General features: G+C 34.5%; 1 protein-coding gene across 1 annotated transcript in view; it reads right to left on the reverse strand.

Moving 5' to 3' along the window:
* Positions 1-23011, reverse strand: part of LOC126884462 (queuine tRNA-ribosyltransferase accessory subunit 2) — a 36652-nt gene that overhangs the window by 12016 nt on the left and 1625 nt on the right. Inside the window, exon 2 of the mRNA XM_050650401.1 lies at positions 17444-17795. Within this exon, the coding sequence (XP_050506358.1) occupies positions 17444-17795 (352 nt within the window). The remainder of the gene's footprint in view (positions 1-17443; positions 17796-23011) is intronic.

Raw genomic sequence — 23011 nt, forward strand, 5'->3', positions numbered from 1 at the left:
ATTCAGATGTTTCAAACTTAATTGTAATAAATCAATGTATATATTAAAGTATATATTTAGGTTAGCAAAATAAATATATGTATTTAGTTGACATAACACGTAAAAAATATTGTTAAAATAATTTTTATACGTAAGTTAATTATTATAATCAACTATTCTAAATGGGAAATAAGCCACAATTTAACTAAAAAAATGATTTTATTAACGTTTCGACGTCCAAATCGGATGTCATTGTCAAAATACAAAAATTAGTCAGATTAAATAAATTATTAGAAAAATTTTTTACTAAGCAACACCATTTTTGTTTAATTTAATATTTTGTATTTTGACAACGACGCGTCCGATTTAGACGTCGAAACGTTAATAAAATCGTTTTTTGGTTAAATTGTGGCTTAGCTCCCATTTAGAATAGTTGATTACAAAAATGCCACAAGGATCATAGCTTCAGAACAAGTTAATTATTATTGTGAAAGCTTTAGGTCTTCTTTTTATTTTAATCTTTTACGGTAATACATACTATTTCATTTATAACTAAAAAAAATATATATTAATTTATAGTCTCTTATCTTTTTCGTACTGTTTTAAAATGTTCTTAAACCCATTAAAAGAACTAAATAATTGTCCACACTCCGTAGTTAATTTAAAAACAAACACTAAACAAATAAAAAATAAGAAATCACTGACACTCTAACTTTTTTATTTGCGTACACGGTAACGTATACCTAGACACAACCTTATATTTAGGTATATTCTTTTTCTCCTTCTTTAGTTTATTGGCCTCCACCTACTTGGGTATTTGGCAAGCTCATCGTCGTGGAATAAGTCAAAAATATTTATATTCTAATGACATTTATCGTATGTCATTGTAATAATATATGCCAGTTTGCCCAGTTTGTTAAAATTGTAGTTTTATACTGTTTTTGAAGGAAAGGAACGAAGGTTTACTATTGAAAATAAAACCATTTTGTAAAAGTACGAATTTTTCTATGAATAGTTCAAACGATCAAAAACACTTGTAACGTCACATAAATGTATTTTCTACTGACTTTATAACGTCTAATTTAAAATTCTGTTTACTTTATTGGAAAAATGTAAATGTAAAACCAAGTGACGTCACGACGCGTTTTGGACCACCTGTTGTAATTTGAATTTTTAATCGTCTTTAGGGGCCAAACGAAAGACAAACAAAACTTTTTTATCTTTGATACATGTTTTAAATTATGTTGTGTTGTGATTTATAACATTTTTTTCGAATTTAAAAATTTATGCAAGTTCCCTATTGTATGTAGTAAATAAAATTAGTTATTAAAATGCAGTACTGCACTCAAAATACAAATAATTAAATTTAACTTTTTATAATAATTGCAAATCATATCAATATTGTGGAGCAATATATAATTTTTCTGCTTCAATGACAGAAGGTATGAAATTTACGTCAATTTGACAATTTCAATTGACAACATGAATTATTTAAGATAGTTGCAATATTTCTCCGCGACTCGCGCACAGTCGTTTCTCGTTTCCCTTCCAAGTACTTGCACACCGCGAATAGAAACGGAGTTCGAATACTTTGTAAAGGTTAAGATGTTTTATTTCTTGCATAAAAATGGCGCATCGTATGAAAAAAAGGGAAGATAGATTTTTTGTCATAAATGCAATGAATAATTCAAAAATGATTGTTAATTTGAAATATGTCAGTGGCGTACTATCTTTTTTCTTTAAAAAGTTCAAGTACTTTTTAAAAGTACGTCTCACTAATTTTAAAAATCTGAAAAAATTCAGGGTGAAACATTATGCAAAAATACACTTTATAAATTTATTTCGTGAAAAGGAATGTCTTAGTAATTTTTTTATACTCATTTAAAATTTTAAATCGTCCTAAAATTTAAATTTCCCGCCAAAAATTAAAAAAAAAAAATTTCGGTCAGAACTTTTTGGAACTTACAACCTTTTTCTTTAAAGTTTTTCGCTAGCTCTTAATGCGGCTGAGATAAAAAATAAAAACATAAAAAGCCTAATTAGGCTCTAGGTGGGTCACGTGACCACCTAGGGGGCTAAAAATTTCAGAAAGTGAGTTTTTCTATATGTGCTAAACGGTGACCTATATGGAATTCGAATCGAGTTGGGGGCATTTTTCATCATCTTACTCGGCTAGGCCCTTTGACATGTGTGACATACACATAGGTAACATGCCAAATAAGAAAAGTGATATTGTGCCGAAGTGTGCTTTTGCCCTGGGGGTGAGTTTCATCCCTTCTCGGGGGTGAAAAAATAGACGTTCAAAATAAGTCCAGAAATGGATAAACTGACTAATTCTAAGCAACTTTTGTTCTATAGCATTTTTTCACTAATACCTTTCGAGTTATTTGCGAGTAAGTAAATATGTTCATTTTTCAACAGAAAAAAACACATATTTAGGCGGTTTTTGCAAAAAACTCAAAAAGTAAGTATTTTATCGAAACAAACATTCTTAGCAAAAATATAGCTTCTAAAAAAAGTGAAAAAAACGGTGTATGTATGAAATCTCTAGAGTCAGTAGAAGCAAAGTTGTAGCTAATGAAAAATAGGTTCATATCCGTCAAATTTCAAAGGGAATATTTCAACGTGAAATAACCAAAAAAAATGCACTTTTTGGGAAAAACTAATTACAACTTTTTTAAAGTGTTTAAAAAAAATATTTATTTTTCTTTTTTAAAAAAGTTTCTAACATCAAAAATAAGCAAGTTACGCTCAAAATAAAGTTAATTTCTTTTTTTTTTTTGGTAAAAAAACTCGGGAAAAGCACCCCCTAATTAGCATCTTAAATAAAATTAATCATTACCGCTTCACAAGTTATTTTACTATGTATCATTTATATGATCTGTAAGTTTTATCGGTTCAAAGGGCATATTTTTTTGAAAATTTGGTTTTAAAATAAAAAAATTTTAATTTTGAAAAAAAATGCTTTTTTTCAAAATAACTTAAAATTTGTTAGTGATAGCAAAAATATCAAAGAGCAACAAAATGTAGGTATTGCTTTTCTGAATATTTTGGATTTTTTTGTTTTTCTGTAAGACAAAAGTTGGTTAAAATATGGCTGTTTAAAATTTGCATGCACTCGTGAGTATTCACTATTTCACGCTCTTTCAACTACAGCCCCTTCAAAAATAAGCACTTTGAGCCTATGAAACTGTAACCTCGGAAACCTTTTTTTGGATGGTGCTAGAAAGGTCACCAATGGAGACACTGCGACGGCAGCCAGATGGTAGGTGGAAAGCGAGTCGTGGGTTCGAAACTAGCTTTTGAAACGTGGAAGGGAGTCAATAGAAGAAATAGGTAAAGATAAGACAAGAGAAGGTAGATAAGAGAAGAGAGAGAAACAGATAAAAAGATAGATAGGTAAAGTTACCTAAGATAAGAGAAGAGATACAGGGCGCCACTTAACTTTTTGGGGTTGAAAGGGGAAAATAAAGAAACCTTAGAAACGAAAACAGGTAGGTAAGAAAAGATAATGAGGTTCTGAGACCAAATACAAGAAAAGATAGACAGTTAATTAGTAAATATTTAGCGGTAATTTATTATCATGGAATTTATTATGAGTAGATAAATAAAACTAGTAAAATAAATAAAAAACAATATATTAAACAAATGGCTCACCAGAAGGGTGAGTCCAAAAAAAACAAGAAATAAAGAGAAAACAATGTATATACACCCATCAAAACTGCACCAACAATTAATGTGTTGTGGTGTACAGTTAGAAATAAACAAAAATTATGATGGAATAAATACAAGTAACATATTATAACAAAAACATGCACAATTAAAAACGCAGTAAAGAGAGCCTGGTTATGAATTAAAAAAACAAATCAAGCATCTATAATGAGAAATCTCTCTTTACTGGTCTAGGGCTTATCTCGAGATAACGGATATGGTAACCTTAATGATTGATAGAAAATATAACGTACAAAGATATAATAAAATTGAATGCAAAGCATACAAAAACAAATGTTTACTGTTCAAAAATCAAAAACCAGCCCGCACTTGGTTTTATAAACAAAAAGCCAATCGCACAGCTATTAAGGAATTAGTGAATGTTTGTACTTAGTTTTGACAATGAAAAGTTTTATTAATGAATAAAAAACTATTGAGGAAATCGCTGATGAGATTCATCGGCCTTAACCACAGATGAAGATATGTTGAGGTAGATAGCCCTTAGATTGCTCTATTTTTGGAAATAGTTTTAGGTAGGATTATTAAGACACTTACAGTTGCTCTGCCTCTTAATTTGCACTGACTCTATATTATTTACTTTACTTAGTAAGCAAACACTGAAGTTATTTGGTAATTGAATCTAAGCGGATGTTAGATCCAATTACAGATACGATACGAGAGTGAATATCACTCAGATAAGATATACGGTAGATCAGATATACGGTACTCTAGAGACACACGTCTGTTCTTCTAGCCATTCAGCCGCTAAGTCCCTTTTCTCTTCGCAATTTTTGCGATGCTTTTTTTCAAAAAAAAGTGGGAGTATATCCCCTCTCAAAAAAATTGCATTTCTCAAAAGGAACCGACCTATTTGCGTTTTTAAGTAAAGTAACGTTATTTGAGTTGTAAAGTGTTAAAAAAATAGATCCTTTGAAATAGGGTCGCGCTTCAAACAGACCGCAAGAGGAAGCAACGAACCTAACGGGGGTTTTCGAAAGGGAAAGCTAATTGAAATATTACCGAAACGGAGAGTGATCATAAAACCTGGTAATGCCCATTCCCTCTTTGAATAGAATGGAATACCTAACGGAATCTTAGTAAACTTTGGGAGGTTTCTATGCGAAACAGATAACAATAGCAAGAGCTATATAAAATAAGGGCAAGGTTTATGTCCAAAACATTGTGTTCGGCAAAGCTGCAATAAAAGAATGGTTCCGTTTATAATAATAGACTCCAGTTATTTGCGTTTGTCCTACCGACAACGAAATGTGCTAGTACCGCTAAGTTTCTACCGTTATGGTAATAAAATTACCCAGGGGTAGTTATTTACGAAAACGGCCATAGGCGTACCCGTAATGAGTACTAGTGGGTTTAAAATTTAATCCAACGGGTAAATTAATTATTAACTAATCCTATTATATAAAAAAATGTTACAAAACTTACAGATCATATAAACAATACATACATGAGTAAAGCAACTTGTGAAGTGATAACTATTAATTTAATTTGGGATGTTCATTAGGGGATTATTTTCACGATTTCTCTACCAAAAAAAAAAAAGGAATAACTTTATTCTGAGCGTAATTTCCTTCCTTTTATTGCTACAAACTTTTTAAAAAACAAAAATAAAGCTTTTTTTAAACACTTTAAAAAAGTTTAAACGAGTTTTCCCCAAAAAGTGCTTAATTTTTTGGTTATTCCACGTTGAAATATTTGATTTGGAATTTGGCGAGTATAAACATATTTTTCATTAGTTACAATTCTTCTTTTACTGGGTCTAGGAATCTTATACAGACGCGCTGAGCTGGCCACCAGCCGTCTTACACTATCGGCCAAGAAACGCAGATGCGCCCAATACTCCACTAGGAGTGATGGTCCAAGAGAGAGAGAGGAATCTTATACATACACATTTTTTTAAAAATCTGTATGGGCTATATTTTTCCTACAAATGTGTTTTTTCAATAAAATGCTAACTTTTGAGTTATTTGTAAAAACTGTTTTTTTATGAAAAATTAACATGTTTGCACGCAAGTAACTCGAAAAGTATGCGAAAAGTATAACTTAGCGAACAAATGCTATAGAACAAAAGTTGCTTAGAATTAGTAAGTTTATCCATTTCCGGACGTATTTTGAACGTATATTTTTTCATCGCCGAGGAGTGAAAGTCACCTCCATGGCAAAAGTACACATCGGCACAATATTACTTTTCTTCTTTGACATGTTACCTACGTTTATGCCAAATTTCATGTCAATCTAAGAGGTTCTTGAAAATTTATAGGTTTTGCAATATGTTACCGTCAAGGAACGTACTATAAAAGTATATGTACGAAAAGTGACTAGAATTTACCCTAATGCACCCTAGTGCATAGGGACTGATTCACACCTTTCTCAAAAACGCAGTCCTTGAAATGGTATGATGGCAATGGTGGTGTTTTTTCATATTTGAGGGTCCATTGTTTTTTTTAAGTACATAATCAATAGTCTTTATATGAAATCGGAAAACTATTTGAAATTGTTCCTAAAAACTTCTTAAATACAATTTGAAGATATCTATAAAATAATGGCGCAAAGAAAAATGGATATATTTTTTTCTATTTTTGTGTAATAATTATACAATCCAGGCCTGTCCGGAAAATTCGAGAATTACCAAAACCTATGCCAAATTGTTTTGAGCAAATTTCCAAAACGTAATTTTACAACTTTCTTTAAAAAATCAATAACCGACCAAATCTTTACAGATTCTTGAGAAAATCCTAGAATTCGACGTCGCGTCGTTCCTACCACATATTTGTGGACTTTAAAACAGCATATAAATCAGTAGATCGACAAAAACTATTCTAGACCATGGTGTAATTTCAAATTACGCTTCAGCTTGTTTAACTAACGGTACTAAGACACAGATAACAGAGTTGTCCGAAGCCCTTCCATTGTAAAAATGGACGACCCAGATTAATATGAACGGCACACTTTTCAGTAAATATACAGGGTGTAAAAAAAATACAGGTCATAAATTAAATCACATATTCTGGGACCAAAAATAGTTCGATTGAACCTAACTTACCTTAGTACAAATATGCACACAAAAAAAGTTACAGCCCTTTGAAGTTACACGATAAAAATCGATTTTTTCCGATATATCGAGAACTAGTAGATTTTTTAATAAAAATGGACACGTGGCATTCTTATAGCAGGAACATTTTAAAAATAAATTATAGTTAAATTTGTGCACCCCATAAAAATTTTATGGGGATTTTGTTCCCTTAAACCTCGACAAACTTTTTTGTACGTTCCAATTAAATTATTATTGTGGTACCCTTAGTTAAACACAATGTTTTTAAAACTTTTTTGCCTCTTAATATTTTTTCGATAAACCAGTTTTAATCGAGATGCGGCTTCTTTTTTAATATGTTTAAATAAAAATTGTATGGGAGTTCTGTGCCTTTAAACCCCCCAAATGTTTGTGTACGTTCCAATTAAGCTATTATTGCGGTACCATTAGTTAAACAGGATGTTTTTAAAACTTTTTTGCCTCTTAGTATTTTTCCGACGAGGCACCTTTTATAGAGATGTGGCTTCTTTTCTAATATGGTTCAAAATATACCTCAAACTGTAATTTATAAAAAAAATTTCATATTATTACCAGGTCTCTACAATCGTACGTAACAGTATACAAATATGTGGTGGATTTGACAAATATTCAAAATATCTTGATAAAAACTAGCTTTTCGAAAAAGTACTAAGAGGCAAAAAAGTTTAAAAAACATTGTGTTTAACTAATGGTACCACAACAATAATTTAATTGGAACGTACAAAAAAGTTTGGGGGGGTTTAAGGGAACAAAACCCCAGAAAATTTTTATGGGGTGCACAAATTTAACTATAATTTATTTTTAAAATGTTCCTGCCATAAGAATTCCACGTGTCCATTTTCATTAAAAAATCTCTAATAGTTTTCGATATATCGGAAAAAATCGATTTTTATCTTGTAACTTCAAAGGGCTATAACTTTTTTTGTATGCTCATTTGGACTAAGGTAAGTTAGGTTCAATCGAACTATTTTTGGTTCCAGAATATGTGATTTAATTTATGACCTGTATTTTTGTTACACCCTGTATACATACAAGTGGATCGTTTATTGTTGAAAGGAGATAAGCACAATTTTCAACTTTTAGAGTTAAGTAAAAAACCCTTCTCCCTTTCTATATTCACGTCATATTCACATCAAAAATACGTGTTCAATCATTGTCAAAAATCTATCCAATGACACCAAACACCAACCACCACTACATCCCCTGGAGGTGGGGTGGAGGGTAACTTTAAAATCTTAAATGGAAACCCCCAGTTTTTCTTGCAGATTTTAATTCGTTACGTAAAAGTAAGCAACTTTTATTCAAGACATTTTTTCAAACTGTGGATAGATGGCGCTATAATTGGGAAAAACGATTTATCCTGATACCATAGGTAAATTATAGAAACGGTCTAGTATCTCACGAAATACACTTCCAAATGAAAAACTAAATAACAGATTTTTAATCTTTTTCGAAAACCTTTCGAATAACACCAAAAAAGACCCTCCAACCCACCACCTGGAGGTGGGGTGAGGGGTAACTTTAAAATCTTAAATAGCAACCCACACTTTTTATTACAGATTCGGATCCGTCATGAAAAATTAAGCAACATTTATTCAAAACATTTTTTAGAATTGTTTATAGATGGCGCTTTAATTGGAAAAATACGATTTATTAGCGCCATCTATCAAAAATTTTAAAAAATGTTTCGAATAAATGTTGCTTAATTTTTTATGACGAATCCAAATCAGCAATAAAAAGTGGGGGTTGCTATTTAAGATTTTAAAGTTACCCCCACCCCACCTCCAGGGGGTGGGTTGGAGGGTCATGTTTGGTGTTATTCGATAGGTTTTCGAAAAATATTAAAAATTTGTTTTTTGGTTTCTCATTTAGAAGTGTATTTCGTGAAATATTAGACCGTTTCTATAATTTACCTATGGTATCAGGATAAATCGTTTTTCCCAATTATAGCGCCATCTATCCACAGTTCGAAAAAATGTCTTGAATAAAAGTTGCCTACTTTTACGTAGCGAATCCAAATTTGCAAGACAAACTGGGGGTTTCCATTTGAGATTTACCCCCCACCCCACCTCCAGCGGGTGTAGTGGGGATTGGTGTTTGGTGTCATTGGATAGATTTTTGAAAATGATTGAACACGTATTTTTCAGTTTTTCGATCCGATGTTTAGTTCGCGAAATATTCGACCGTTCCGCTACTTTTGGGACATCCTATATAAAGAATGATCTAGGATTACTAAGCAGTTACCCTTGTCTGCTTTGCTGATGATTAAATTATGGGTTTTGATTTTGTTTTTGATTGAATTAAGGGTTTGAAGATGAATGTTCCGTTTGTTGTCGGAGAATTAAGGGAAAGATGAATTGTGCAAAGAGTTTTGAGAAGTAAAGGGTAAATTGAAGGACAAGTTACTAGATGTATTCAGTGGGACGATGTGATTAGAAGTGTTGAAAGAAGTAGAAGATGAAATATTTTTGTTTTTGAATTTATTGATAGTTATGAAGCATGAATTACGAATGGAAGTTTTTTGATTTCACGGAACAGAATATTATCAGATTATTCAGAACACATATTATTCAGATTATTAATATCTCTTTCTCTCGTTTTGCTATTTATGGAAAAAGACAGAAAATACAAAATATGTGATTGATGTGATTGTTCATGGATAATCTTTCATTTTTCCGACTGTACATGTCACATCCCTAATCAAATAATAATTAATGATGTGGAATTAGAGGGTGCCATTTTCACATATTATTTAGAATCATGAGTTGAGATAACAATGTCAGCGAATAAATTAAATGAAGAGAAAATCCAAGATATATAAAATAACTAAACAGGGTAAAAAAGGACAAGATTTTAATTAGATTAGATGTATTCAAGATGAAAATATAAAACACTATTTCACGAAAAGAATGTCAAAAATTGATAGAAAATAAAAGGGTATATGTTAAGATGGTTCGGGTGTGTTCAATGTCGAGATGTTAATCAGCCATTATGAAGAATTGTTGATTTGCAAGATCCTGGGAGAAGTAGGAGATGGAGGCCAAAAAAGACCTAGGGAGACAGGCAGGGCATATCAGTAAAGGGAATTGATATTGATATAACTCAAGATAGAAACTTATGGAGAAATGTAATTAGTGAAGTTGACCCCCCATAGGGATAAAGGCTGATAAAATATTTTTTTCTACTCTCATACTTTAATATATCAATTATGGTTTCACTAGCTGTATCATAATGAGCTTCATTATGATACAGATTTTTAACCAATAGAATAACAAGATGACATTCGCGATGAAGGTGGCACATTAGATTAGATTATGTGAGGTCGTTAAGGCTATGGAGCCTCTCAGCACTTCGACCTATAAAGATCTTTTGTGCGTACCTTAATCTAGTTAAACTCTAGGATGCCAATACTTCTGACGAAATTGATTAGCATCCTAGGTGACTTGTTTCCTATGTCAGAGGGCGTTAGGGTGACCTCTTCTAGGAATTTTAGTCGTTTGCAGAACAGCGCTACGCAATTGCAAAAGACTGTGTTCTGTCGTTTCTTTTTCGTTGTCACAGAAACGAAAGTTCTCACTATCTGATTTGCCCATTTTTTTGAGATGATATCTCAGAGGGCAGTGACCAGTGAGAAGGCCAGTGACCATTTTTATATCTTTTTTACTCATTTCGAGAAGGCGGTTTGTTGCACTAGGCGACACCTTTATGAGCATGTTTGCTTGCCTTTGTCCTGGTGTGTTGGACCAGTATAGTTGTAGTTGATTGAGTTCCCAGGTCCGGAGTTCCTCTCTGATGTGGCTTTTTGGTAGTCCACAGAAGGGTTCTGGACCTTGGAATGGAGTATTGGCCCCTTCTTTTGCGAGGCTATCAGCTTCTTCATTTCCTGCAATTCCCTTGTGACTTGGCACCCACATCAAAGTTACTTTGTTTGCGTTCCGCCAGCTTCTTAAGGGATTGTTTACATTCCCAAACCAACTCTGACTCACAAGTAAATGACTTTAGAGCCTTTAAGGCAGCTTGACTGTCTGATAAAATGAAAACTTTTGCCCTACGAGTGTCTCGGTTGAGACATTCTTTAGCACTAATCTGTATGGCATGTATTTCTGCCTGAAAGATAGTTGGGGCGTTTCCAAGCGCTTCCTTAGATCCATCCGTATACCATACGAGCGAACCTTCCTCCAGTTTCGGTTCAACTGTTCATCCATTTGGTGGTTTTTTATGACCACTTCAAATGGTGTTTCGAAGTCGAATTTGACTGGCATGACGTCTGTCGGCTTATCCTTAGAATTCAAAGGAATTTCTTCCAAGATTTTAAGATATCCCACTAGATCGCCAGGTTTCATGATTTGTGTCTGTCGCAGCTTTAAGGCGGTGGTTTCTGCCTCCCTCCTTATGCAGAACTGCAGGGGAGGGAGGTTCAGCATCGCCTCTATAGCTGCCGTGGCGCATGTTGACATTGCTCCTGTGATTCCCAGACAAGCTAGCCGCTGCACTTTTTGCAGCTTGGCGTTAGCTGTTGTTTGTTGTGTTTTTGGCCACCATACGAGTGATGCGTATGTGACCATCGGCCTAATAATCGTTTTATATGTCCAGAGAGTCATTTTCGGTTTTAGGCCCCAAGTCTTTCCAAATGTCTTGCGACAGGTCCAACTTGCCACCAAGGCTCTGGATAAGATTTTTTCAATATGACTATTCCAGGTGAGTTTTTGATCTAGGGTTACCCCCAGATATTTTACTTCTCTGGAATAGTCTAATGTGATGCCATTCATAATTGGAGCCTGTAAATTGTATTTACGTCTCCTTGTGAAGGGTATCTGAATCGTTTTGCTAGGATTGACATTTAAGCCCTCCTTCGAACACCAGTTTTTGATTTCGTTTAGAGCAGTTTGCATGAGACTAGATAGTCTGGTCATGTTTGCCCCTAATTGTAACAACTAGGCCATCTGCGTAACCTTGAGTTGTAAAACCAGAATCATGTAACTTAGTAAGGAGGTCATCCACGACTAGAGACCACAGCAGGGGCGATAGTACCCCCCTTGAGGGCACCCCTTTACTGCTGTCACAGTTACAGACTCTCCCCCAATACTAGCTGTGATGATTCTGGTTTTCAGCATGGACTGAATCTATTGTATTAGTGAGGCTTCAATGCTCCTCTTTACTAGTGCTCTTTTTATGGATTCATATGAGGTGTTATCGAATGCTCCCTCTATGTCAATGAAAGCGCAAAGAGCTATTTCTTTTGCCACTATTGTCTTTTCAATGTTTCCAACAAGGGAATTTAGAGCATTTATAGTGGATTTGCCTGTCTGGTATGCAAATTGATGTTTGTGAAGCGGTTTCCTAATTAGAATTTCGCTTCTTATGTAATAATCTACTAGTTTCTCCATTGTTTTTAGGAGAAAAGAGGTGAGGCATATAGGGCGATAAGACTTTGGTTCGTCCTTAGGACGTTTCCCCGTCTTTGGTATAAATACCAGTTTTGCGTCCCTCCAAGTTTTTGGAATGTGACCTAGCACAAGGCATGCTATGAAAGCTGTAGTTGCGGCTGTATTTGCGTGAAGCATTTTTGAAATACAGTGGAACCCCGATAAGTCGGCCCCCGATAACCCGGAAGTCCGGCTAACCCGGACCGATTTTCATCAGACAAAAATTTAACAAATAAACAATTTAACAATTTTATCAAATAAAAATGTATGTAGGCCAAATAATATTTGAGAGATAATGTGTATTTGTGTAATTTGAACACATAAGTACAATAGTAAAAATGATTCATGCACACGGCGGCAGCCAGAGCGACCGTCTCAGCTTATCGGAAAGAACAGACACCTGTCTGTATTCCTTTTTCTTTATTTATGTCAAACTGTCTTAGCATTGTTTAAAAAAGACGTGACTATTTAAAAATTCTTTTTTAAAACAATGGTCTTGTCTGTTCTTAAATAACAACATTGTTCCTTGTGACCGTATTGTGTGTAGTACAGCCTATTAATCACTTCCGTTCTGTAATGTAATCATGCTTCAGATTGTGTTTGCTTTGTCTACATAATGGTAACAAAACGTAAAAATGTTGTAGTGACAATGGAAAATAAACTAGAAACATTAGGTAGGATTGATAAAGGCGAATCTTTAAAATAAATTTATTGCAGCATCATAATATGATATTATGCTACCATAGGTCTGGATCCCGCGTATGAAAAAAAAGTTGATTAATAGCAAGCTAAAAATTTATTAATAGCTTAAGGGTGTCTAGTCGGATAAACTTTGATATATGAGAACACTGGAACAGGGGCAGTTTTAATTGTGGAACAGGTCAAAAATTTGGAACGGTCAGAACACGAAAATGGCACATTTGTTTTGTCCGACAGAACAGACATAAACTCTCCGAACAGATATTAAACTCTCATGCAAAAATCAGACTGCTATTTATCACCTGTCATAATTCCTGTCATTTGACATATTCTACATGTTCCACTCATTAAAACGCCAATTTGGTGATAAATAGCAGTCTGATTTTTGCATGAGAGTTTAATCTCTGTTCGGAGAGTTTAAGTCTGTTCTGTCGGAAAAAATACATGTGCCGTTTTCGTGGTCTGACCGTTCCAAATTTTTAACCTGTTCCACAGTTAAAACTTCCCCTGTTCCAGTGTTCCCATATATTAATGTTTGTCCGACTAGACACCCTTAAGCTAATAACAAATTTTCAGCTTGCTATTTATCAATTTTTTTTTGTACGCAGGATCCAGACCTACCATATTATGGTGTCGGTACATCTCTACAGTATGACTGAGTTTTTACCAAGAAATGAACAAAACTCTACACTCTATACAACTATACGTAATTTAGATGTGTACTGTGCATATGTGTTTCATGTTTTTGTAATTATAATGGAGGTTATTTATTAATTTTTACTATATTCTCCGGCTAACCCGGATTTTCGATAACCCGGATCGGCCGCGGTCCCGATTAATCCGAGTTATCGAGGTTCCACTGTAAAGCAGGAAAAATTCCGTCCTTTTGTTTTTTGTAAATATTTTTTCCGCTAGCTGTCTGCCGGATCTCTTGGGGCCCATTGGGGCCTCTGCCAGCTGGATGCTTCGCGGTTCATCTTCTAGTACTTGTTGAGAGCCAGGAAAATGAGTCTTTAAAAGCTCTCTAATAGTTTCCGTTAGACTCTCAGTGTAGTCACCATTCGGCCTTTTAATCAGTCCGATTTCATTTGAGTGATCTTTTGAAAGAACCTTTTGGAGTCGTTGTGCAGAGGCTAATTCCGTTATCCCTTCGCACAGTTTCTTCCGGGAGTTCCTTTTTGATTTTCTGAGTTCTTTATTGTACTCAGTAAGGGCACTTCGGTAGGGGTCCCATCTACCTGTACATTTTGCCCTATTGAAGAGTTGTCTGACCTTTTTTCTAAGTTTAGCCAACTCTTTGTTCTACCAGGGAACATCTCTATTAGTTGTCTTACGTTTCAATGGACAACTTGATTTATATGCCTTTATTATGGCATCTTGACATTGTCCCTAGGCTCTGTCTAGATTTTCCTTTGTGTCGAGCGACGTATCGAATTCCTTCATTTCGCTTTCGAGACGCTCTTTATAAGTGTCCCAATCGGTCTGTTTTGGTACTCGATACTCCTCAAGGCCCTCCTCAGATGCGCCCAGGTCGAACCTTACGTGTTGATGGTCCGACATTGAGGCTTCACTCGAGACGTGCCAGTTGTATATATTATTTGCTATAAACGAACTAGTTAGGGTTATATCAAGAACCTCTTTTCTAATTGCGTTTATAAATGTGGGTTAATTACCTGTTTGCAATATCTAGGTTGTTAGTAGATATGTAGTCTAGGAGGTACTCACCCCTGCTGTTAATTCCTGTACTGCCCCATACTGTGTGGTGTGCATTTGCATCGCAACCAAGAATTAGTTGTCTATTCCTCCTCTTGCACCATCCCATGGGTATTTGTACTTCCTCTGGAGGTGGATGGTCTTCAGAGTCACCCGAGAAGTAGGCCGAGGCAACAGCAATTTGCCTCTTGCCTACCTATGTTGGCATTTCCACTATTGCGGTTACCAAATCTGCCGTGATGAATTCTGGAACAGAAATATATTTAGTATTATGTGAGAGCAGTAGTGCTGCTCTTGGATTGTCAGTATTGGTACTATAGAGTAACCTATCTGATTTTATGTTGAGTCCTTGTATTCGTCCTCCATTAATCCAAGGCTCCTGTAGGAGACTTATGGCTATGTTGTCTTCAGTAAACCTTCTTCTAAGCACGCTGGTGGCTGCTTTTGAATGTTGAAGGTTTATCTGTAGACACTTCAGCCTTTGAGTTGGTTTTTCAAATGGGCTTGGGGACATTTTAATTCTCCTTGTCTTTTTTATCCGGTTTTCCAGATTTTTTATCTATGGCTGATTCCTTGGAGTCAGGCCTTTGCTTGCCTGTCCTCCTGGATTCAGCTTGGATTTGCTCCAGAGATTCGCTCCCCTCGGTTCTCGTAGGTTGAGCACTTTCTTGCTCATCTGGGGCCTTAGATATTGTAGCGGGTTTTTGGGACCCGCTTGTTGTGGGTTTTTCAGACCCGCTTGTTGTGGCTTCTTTCCTGCCACTCTTTTTCCGTATGACTTTACCACCATATCTATAATTGATCGTACATCCCATAGTTTTTAGTTTTTCGGCTGATTGGCTACCTACCGAAAGGGTTAGGATCTCCACTGCTCCACTTGTAGACCTATTTATTACTCTCCATGAGGAGGCATGGAGGCTGTTTTGAGCCTCTATTAGGCCTAGAATTTTTTTCCGTGGAGTACTCTACTTCCGTGAAGGTACGTCGTAAAGAGTTCGGTGTGAGGAATTTCTTCTCCCTCTACAAGTCTCAGCGTGGCGCCGTCCCATGGATGTATCTCTCCAATATGTGTTTTTAGTCACTGCAAGGTGGCTTTATCAGCGCACATCGGAGCTAGCCAGCCGGGCCAGTTTTGAGCACTTAAAAAGTTAGGCTTTTAGCTCTTTTCTTTTTGATGCTCTAGAATCTTGTCTAGGATCAATTCCTTAACGGCTTCTAATTATTCCGTTGTAAGGGATTGGCTTGGGAATTCCGAGGGCAGAATTCCCACTTTTATACCTTCAGCCATTTGACTGAATGGCAGATTTACTACAGACTGTTTTGCAGATTTAGGCACAGTGTTGCCTTTATCTGCATCACTACTTGATTTTTTTGCCTGTCGGCCTTCAGGAGTGTTCTCTTCAGAACGGACCCTTTTGGGTCCTTTTCCCAGAGATTTCTCCTTTATGGGCTCGACTGCTTTCTTTTGGGCTTCTTTCGGGGTCAGCCCTTTGTTTAGAAGGTATTTAAACCTTTTTCTTGCGGCACCACTGAGCTTTATCCTTTCTTGCCCTTGTTCAGGACTTAAGCTCGTCGCCACTTGTTAGGAGTAGCTCTTCCTCAGTTTTTTCAGGCTTGTTTTCGGCCTGTACATGAGGTTCGCCAACTTCCATTTCTATTTCTGAACTTTGGGAGTCAGATGTCCCTTCGTTTTCTTTATTTTTAGGTTCCATAAAAGTTCCCACGAGAAGCTAGGGAAATAAAAATCGCCTGCAGCAGAGCCCCGCATGCTACAGGAAGGCTCTTGAAACTGGGTTGCGCCAGGTGCCCCAGAGTTCGCATAATACTAGTTAGATACCCTCTAACCATTCATCTCCTCGGCTTATGCTGTTCCACCTTGAAATTGGGGAGATTTTAAATGTGGTTCCCTTCCACTTGGCCGGCCGGTTAAGGCAAGCCCCCACATCTATGCTCGTCTTATGACGTAATAGATACGGTTTATACCAGGCAGGTTTCCGCAGATGGTTGTCTCCCCCCGCAACAAAACATCAATCTGGACATTAATCCAGTCTTGAGATTCCATTGCAGGGGGCGAGCACCATCCTCCACGCTGTGATTTCTGATATTGGATAGGTTGCTTCTTGGTCGCTGACGCAGTTCATCCATTCTTAGTCTCTTGACTACCTAGGAAGGATTCCCATATATTCCAGAGAGCTAAGTTGTGACAGGAACTGCTCTAGCGAGGTAGTTTCACATCCTTTCATACTTCCTGTCCACCAGGCTTGTCCGTTTATAGGAGGTGCCTTCATTCATCGGAGAGCTCCTTATTAGGGAGATCCCATTCATTCACACACATACATGATCCACTTCCTGCGCCAGATTACAGCCCTATCTGAGCAGTCAGCTTAAGCCCCCGAACCAACATCAAGTTCTTGCAACCACTATCGAGGGAAGGTGGCACATGCGCAGTGACCAATGTCGAGTCAAATACATACGGTTTGACAGTTCTCAATAGAAGATAAACTTACTAATTTAAAAATTAAATTTTTTAAAGAAAAGGTCTGAAGACAACAGGGATATTAAAAATTGATCCTCAAATTCATTTTAATAATTGTAATATTGAAAATATAAATACATACCTATGCATCAATAAAATAATTAATTTAACCATATAAAACTACTTAATTTGTTTTCGTTACAAAATGACAAAATTTAAATATTTTTTGTTGTGAATGATCACAGAAAAAATCATGTATACAACTTGCATTTAATTATCATTGTGAAGCTCGTATTCTATACGAAACTGGCATCATAATGACCATCATTAAATGCTCATTGCATAAATTACCTTTAATTTCGTCAAATGGCATGAATTCAACCTCTGGTCCATTATTATGCAATCCATCAATCAAAAAACCTTTTAGTACGTCTTTTTCTTCTAAAAGAGCTTTTATACATTTTTCTCTGGCCTTTAAGCAATATCCTCCAGTTATAGCACCCATAACAAATTTATCTTTTAAAACATCGGATTTCTTATGTCTTTCTAAACATTCCTTACTAAATTTTATGGTATTTTCTACAGATTTACTTATACGTTTCTGTGAACTGGTAGTATTTGTATCCCCATCAGATAGAAGGTAATACATATCTGGTTTAAATTCTTCTATCATGTTCATATACATTTCAGAATTGTATAGTACCTATAAAATGTTAATATTTAAGTAAATTATTTGTAAAATGAATAAAAATAAATTTCGACCACGAGTCAGGATTCTGTTAACCGAGATACGATAGTACCAAGTGGCGCCGCTAGGAGGAGCACTCCAACAATGCGTCTCAGAATACTTTAACGAAACGTGGTCATTTTGTACTCTAAACCGAGTAAGGTATGAAAAAGAAAAGAAAATCTACTTGCATAGCCTCTTTGATAAGGGGTAGAGACCCCGAAACACGGTGTCAGAGGTTGGCAAGAGACTCGAATTGAATCAAAACGAAAACGATTATTTTCTTTTCTAAATTATTTTTGTTACTGATACATAATATTTACAAAAATTAAATTATACTATTAAAATAAATAAAGTAGATTATTGGTTTACGATATATTAACCCTTTCAATACAAATTTTAAATATTAAGTTTTTTTGAAATTTTATTGTTCAATCAATATATGTTGGATTCCTCACTGGCAGCAGTTGCTCAGCTGCTAAGATACTGGCATATCAAACCGTAACGCACAAGTTCAATCCTAGGCACCGAAAACGAAATTTTCATTTCTAAAAATTATATGAGCTGTCACTGTGCTTCAGAGGGTACATAAAGCTTTCGGTTCCGGCCACGTAAGTGGTCGGATTAAGGGCACCTAATTGAGTGAAAACCCTTTGCAGGGTTAGACCTTAGCCAGAAAGTTACAAGAACTTTAACTTTTTTAGGTTCCTAATATGTGCAAACTATATCAATTAAATATTTTTTGTTTCAAAAGAAAAAACATAGCAACATTGTCAAAGTGTGTAGGATCTGATCCCAGTAGTATATAAAACCAAACTAGCCATATTTAAATAACATGTAGGTATAACTTATGTCGACTTAGGTCTGATAAGGAGTGAAACAGCAAAACAAGGCGAAATATTTCATTTTTGATAAATAAATTTTGCAATGTTTTCAGTTTTTCTAGCAGTTCTAACACACCTTTTCTGCTGCATTCTTTCATAATAAAGTGGTCTCCTATATTCTGCAATAATTTCAAGGTCAACGTTTAGAGCAGCTGCCAACTGATCCTCAGCCAGTTTGACTAAAAATGTGATACATATATGGAATTTATTAGTAATTAGTTTCACAGAAAACTAAGTATATAGAAAATAAACAGCTGTCATGAGTTTATAGAAAACTTTATGCCTTACTACTTTCTTACTCTTTCTATGCACGTCACACAAGCCTACATTTGAGGGCTGCATTTGCGTACATTTGGGGCTTATAACACCTTCCACTGGGATGTACTTTGTGCTCTATATGCTTAACGCCATTACTATTCCATACCCCCAGAAGACCCTCCAGTAGTTGTAACCCCCTTAGGATCATCTTGGTTATGTTGTTACTCTACTTTGCCATTAAATTCATAAAATATTGCTTCTGGGCATGCAAAATATTTCTTTTCTTCAAGTTTCTTTTTACAAAGTTGATTTCAGGTGTATGACATGCTAAGAACAAGAATTTCTGTTGTATTTGCCAGTGAAATATAATTAACCCATTTCTTGATAACATGGCTTCACTTTCTCTTTTCGAAAGTTTAAAACTGAATTTTGGGATGTTTTCTCGTTTTTGCAGATTGTCAGTCTCATTGATCTCTCAGTGGAATGGAATCTCTATGGAATAAACTTACATCTGTCCCTGTTTTAAAAACCCATAAAAAATGCTGAGACCCATCGGATTTTACATATCGATACACCCGTTAAAAACTGTAACAAGTCAGTGATCATTAGTTAAGAGAACACAGGGTAACAACTCGAATTGTTACACTTTGAAATTAAAATAATTACCGTTTTGTGACAAAATATATGTGTGATATCTTCACAGAACTGTATTATAGAGTTGTTACCATTTAACGTTGGTAAATATTGATTATTGAAGCACTTCCCATTATTTAACTAGAAATCACTAAAAACTTTTTACTCTTTGGAACTTTTTAATTTTATAATCAAGTATATTCAAATGGGAAATAAGCCACAATTTTACCTAAAAATGATTTTATTAACGTTTCGACGCCCAAGTCGGGTGTCGTTGTCAAAATACAAAATAATACTAAATAAACAAAAATGTTGTTGCTTAGTAAAAAATTCTTCTAATAATTTATTTAATCTGACTCATTTATATCGGCAATTCAGACTATTTTAAAGTCGTCTACTTTAAAATGTATAATACGTGTCTGAATTGCCGATATAAATGAGTCAGATTAAATAAATTATTAGAAGAATTTTTTACTAAGCAACAACATTTTTGTTTATTTAGTATTATTTTGTATTTTGACAACGACACCCGACTTGGGCGTCGAAACGTTAATAAAATCATTTTTAGGTAAAATTGTGGCTTATTTCCCATTTGAATATACTTGATTATAAAAATGCCACAAGAAAATAGCTTCAGAACAACATTTTTAATTTTAGGTACATCTCAGCTCTAATCTGGAACCTTAAATTATTTATTAATGATATCATGACTTTAATTGCTTCCCTCTATTTGCAGATTATTTTAAGGTACATTCTAGAATTTCTTCAGTAACTGATGCTTGTAGCTATAAATTCAACTGATTGTACTTAGTGATTAGTGTAGAGAACAAAATGTGTTGAGTAGTATGTACTATTATATCACTTGAAAAATTTCATTATCAACTTGATAGAGGACAGAATGGTATTATAAATTATTTATGACCAAATGAGACAGTTCCCCTAAAGTTATTGACTCTTTCCTGTAATCATTTAATAAATTTTGATTTTATTGAATGTTACAATGTATTGAATTAGTCTAAATTATAATGTGTATGTATACATAAATTTGTTGCAAGACTTAACAGTACTTATAGATAGAACATTATGGTGGCTCCACTCTTGGGAACTACAGAAACATATAGAGTAAAGGCTCAGTTACATGATACTAATAACTCATAATAGTCACTAAAATCAAGTACTGACTTTTAGTACCCTTCTTGTGTAAATTGGTGTTTTATATAACAGTAGAGAACTTGCTGCAAGTTGTCATGCTAGTTGATTAAATAGAAAGCAATCCTATTTAAGAGGATCGGTACGTATTTTCGGCTGCAATGCTATTCAAATGGGGATTCATTTTTTTCGAATCCTGAGAAAACTAATAAGTATTTTTGAAAAATTTAAACGCAGAATGAAAGATTACGTTATTAGCGAGGGCCGAAAGTCCCTGAGAACTTCTATAATGTTTATTTTAATAAGTTACAGGGGTGAACAACTAAGAGAAAATGTAGTGTGATTTTTAATTTCAAATATCTCATTCGAAAGAAACTTCTTATATATTCTAAGGGACTTTCGGCTGTCGATAATAATTTAGTCTTTCATTTTGTGTTTAAATTTTTTAAAAATATTTATTAGTTTTTTCAGGATTCGAAAAAAATGGACACCATGTCCGTGGAAATCGAACATTCGCTATCTTTGTCATACAACGCACTCATTCGAATATAATGTTATGACAAGACTCAAGACAGTGACAAGTAGAGATGTGTCCGACCCGCTATTTTGACATAGCAGTTCATTCTGCTACTGCTTTTTAACGCTTTTACGATGATAATAAAAGCAATCAAAGAGTTGTTTATTAAATAGTATTGATAGTGTATTTGAAAAATAATAATTGATTTAAGGCGTACAATTAATAAAAAGTTATTTATTGTTTATATATTATTTATGGAAAATCCAAGTATTTCAAGTCATTAAAGTTAAAATTAAAGTATTATTTTATAAGAGTTTCTTCCGATAACTGTAAATATGTACGAGTTTAACTATAAAGTAAAGTGCCCATGGTGGCATAAAATGTAGTAAATGCTAATGCTTCAAGTACATACTATATTTTTGAAGATTTCACTACACTTAAAAAGCATATTTGCTTTTCTCCGTAGTATTTGCTACTATTTACCAGCCTACATAGAAGAATGTACTACGCTTTTGAAGTATGTGCTTGTTTAGTAGTATTTTGCTTCAGTTTAAGTGAAGTTGGTGGGTGGACGTCTTCGGCGTAGGTATTTTTTTGTTACAATATGGCAGCATTTATGAATGTGTGTCATAGAAAAATTTACAAACTAAGAAGGAGATTCTTAATTTTTGGGGTAATTCTTTTATCAAATAAAATTTAATAATTGTGAAGAAGATTAACAAATAAAAATTGTTCATTTTTATCCTCGCGTAACTCTTTTGTCGCTTCGGATCTGAGTCACTCATTTTTACTCATGTACAATTCTAATAATTTGGTACGTAAAAATGAGAATTTACAAATCATAATCACATGGAAAACTAATTCCATCACGATTGGTGTAATGCAGACACGGCTGGCGCTACACTTTGTAGTGATCATAGTAATAAATCATTTGATGTGATCATTTGATATGACCACAAACATATCTACAATCGGCAAAAACTTCCAACAATCCAACATATAGTTTACTCCTTTAAACGAGAATAAAATTTATTGCGAAAATTATTGGTTTACCGATAGATTTTATAGATCATATTTTCACTATAAATTTAAGATTAATTTGAAAAATACAACAGTAATTAATTTGATTTATGTAAAAAAGTACTTACTTCAATTGAGCTAACCGTGTATTTCTTCGCTTTTCAGTAACACATTTCTTGTAACAACGTCCCATATTTTATTTTGTGCAAATAAAGGAATAAATAAAGTCTTTATAAATTAATTGAGTAATACTACATTTATACAATGCAGTTCTTCACATGTTCAAACCTTATCTAAGCTTTCCATGGTAACAGGACATTATTCAAATAACTTTACAACGTTTTTTCCTTTTCGACTATTTGTATAGTAATAATAGTATATAATGGTAACCACTAAAACAGCGACGCACAAGCCCTTTTAGGAGTCCGTGTATGGAGAAGAGCAGCCACAGACAGGCAAGGGTGGAGGCAAAAAATAAAGGAGGCCAAGGCTCAATTTGGGCTGTAGTGCCGTAGAAGAAGAAGAAGAACCACTGAATACATAATTAGTGAAAAAAGAATCCTATCATTTATACAAGTAAAGGTTATCCAAGAACATTCAAAAACTGAACGAAACCGAAATAGCCATCTCTACCTTTCTAATGACATTGTCACTGTCAACCTAATGTTTACATCTGCAGTTTCCATACCAGTGAGAATTTTACTACACGTAATTTGCCGTGTAAAGATAGA

Source organism: Diabrotica virgifera, chromosome 5 (assembly GCF_917563875.1).
Source record: "Diabrotica virgifera virgifera chromosome 5, PGI_DIABVI_V3a".
In the NCBI taxonomy this organism is placed as follows: domain Eukaryota; kingdom Metazoa; phylum Arthropoda; class Insecta; order Coleoptera; family Chrysomelidae; genus Diabrotica; species Diabrotica virgifera.